At 42.2% G+C, this 1659-nt stretch overlaps 1 protein-coding gene across 1 annotated transcript in view; it reads right to left on the minus strand.

Moving 5' to 3' along the window:
• Tex49 (testis expressed 49) overlaps nt 1-1427 on the minus strand; it is a 21950-nt gene extending 20523 nt beyond the window's left edge. Inside the window, exon 1 of the mRNA XM_026782409.1 lies at nt 1306-1427. Coding sequence (XP_026638210.1) covers nt 1306-1384 — 79 coding nt within the window. The 5' untranslated portion in view covers nt 1385-1427. The remainder of the gene's footprint in view (nt 1-1305) is intronic.
• Nucleotides 1428-1659: the final 232 nt, after the last annotated feature.

A 1659-nucleotide genomic window follows, 5' to 3' on the forward strand; every position in this document is an offset into this window, starting at 1 on the left:
GTCTCGAACTCACAGAGATCTGCCTGCCTCTGCCTCCCGAGTGCTGGGATTAAAGGCAGGCGCCACCATGGCCCAGCGCTAATCCCCTTCTTATTTACCTGATTAACTTCAATCAACTTTCACACTTGTTTCTGGAGACATTTCCTATGAGAATGTCTCTTAAGTTTTCTTTTGTTGTTTTTGTTTGTTTAGTTGTTTTTGTTTGTTTTTCAAGACATAGTTTCTCTGTAGCTTTGGGGCCTGTCCTGGAACTCACTCTGTAGACCAGGTTGGCATCTAACTCATGAAGATCCGCCTGCCTCTGTCTCCTGAGTGCTGGGATTAAAGGCGTGTGCTATCACCACCCGAATTGTTTTTAAAACCCTATAGTATCAGGTATTGACTCCTTTGAGGTTAACAGTCTATATTTACTTTAATCATATACTATATTACAAATTTTATATGACTACTTATCTTCCTCATCAGATAGTCAGCTACTCTATAGTTGTGATGGCTATTCTTGGTTGTCAGTTTAAGTTAAACTTAAACTGTAATAATATCTGTAATAAACTACAATCCAGAAATGGAGGGCACATTTGTAAAAGGGTCTTGAGGCAAAAAGACAACAGACCTTTGTTCTGGATCCTGAGGCGGGAGGACACAGGCTTTTGGTCCAGATTTTGAGGCTGGATGACACATGCCTTTAATCCAGTTCTTGAGGCAGGAAGACACACCTTTAACCTGTGCCACACCTTCTACTGGAAACTTATATATGGGCACTGGAAGAAGGAAGGGTTCATCTGTTCTTTGTCTGCTTGCCCTTCCTTTCCCAATATGCCCATTCCTTTACTGGCATTGGAGCCTACTTCAGTATTCCAGAATACGCAGAAGACCAGCTGAGACACCTACCTTCGTGGGACTGAGCAGCTACTTGGACTTCCATTCACAGGTAGCCACTGTTGGGTTAGTTGGACTGTAACCTGTTAGTCATTCCAATAAATGTATTCATTCTATAAGAAAGCTCTGACTAATAACAGTAGCAGAGGCTTTCTTCTATCCATCTTTGTGCCCTAGTCACCAACATAAACCACAGACCCATGATTAGTTGGTGTTAATGCTGGCTAGATGAATTAGATTATTTGGTTGAACAAAGTATTTATCTTAATAAGAATATGAAGTAACAGAAAGTCAAGTCGAATGGCTTCTGTCCCTGCTGTGTAATTTAACTGCGGTGACATCTCTAGGGGGCCTGCTAGGAAAGGAAATGACTAGGAGGTGACTGGGGAAGGCTTGGCCCTCCGTCCCGCCACACCAGATTCTCCTTACCTGTTTCTTCAGTTGTGGTTTTCTTTTTATTCCGAAGGGGATGCTGATATCCTAATAGATGTAAGTTGAAGAAAGCCATCTCAGTGCCTCCTTTTCAGAATGTCTACTCTGTAGTGCTGGGTTCTAGTAACCATAGTAATGCCTTGAAGAATTACCTTGACTGACATTTCCTTTGTCCAGTGAGGCTCAGGATTTATAGGTCATCATGGAGTTGGAATTGAGTGGGCTAAATAATTTCAGGAAACTTGAGGAATCAGGTATGATTACCTTCTAAAAAAGGCGTTTCTGCCAGGCTGTGGTGGCTCATGTTTTTAATCCCAGAACTCAGGAGGAAGAAGCAGTGGGGTTTTTTTT

This window comes from Microtus ochrogaster, chromosome 15, assembly GCF_000317375.1.
Source record: "Microtus ochrogaster isolate Prairie Vole_2 chromosome 15, MicOch1.0, whole genome shotgun sequence".
In the NCBI taxonomy this organism is placed as follows: domain Eukaryota; kingdom Metazoa; phylum Chordata; class Mammalia; order Rodentia; family Cricetidae; genus Microtus; species Microtus ochrogaster.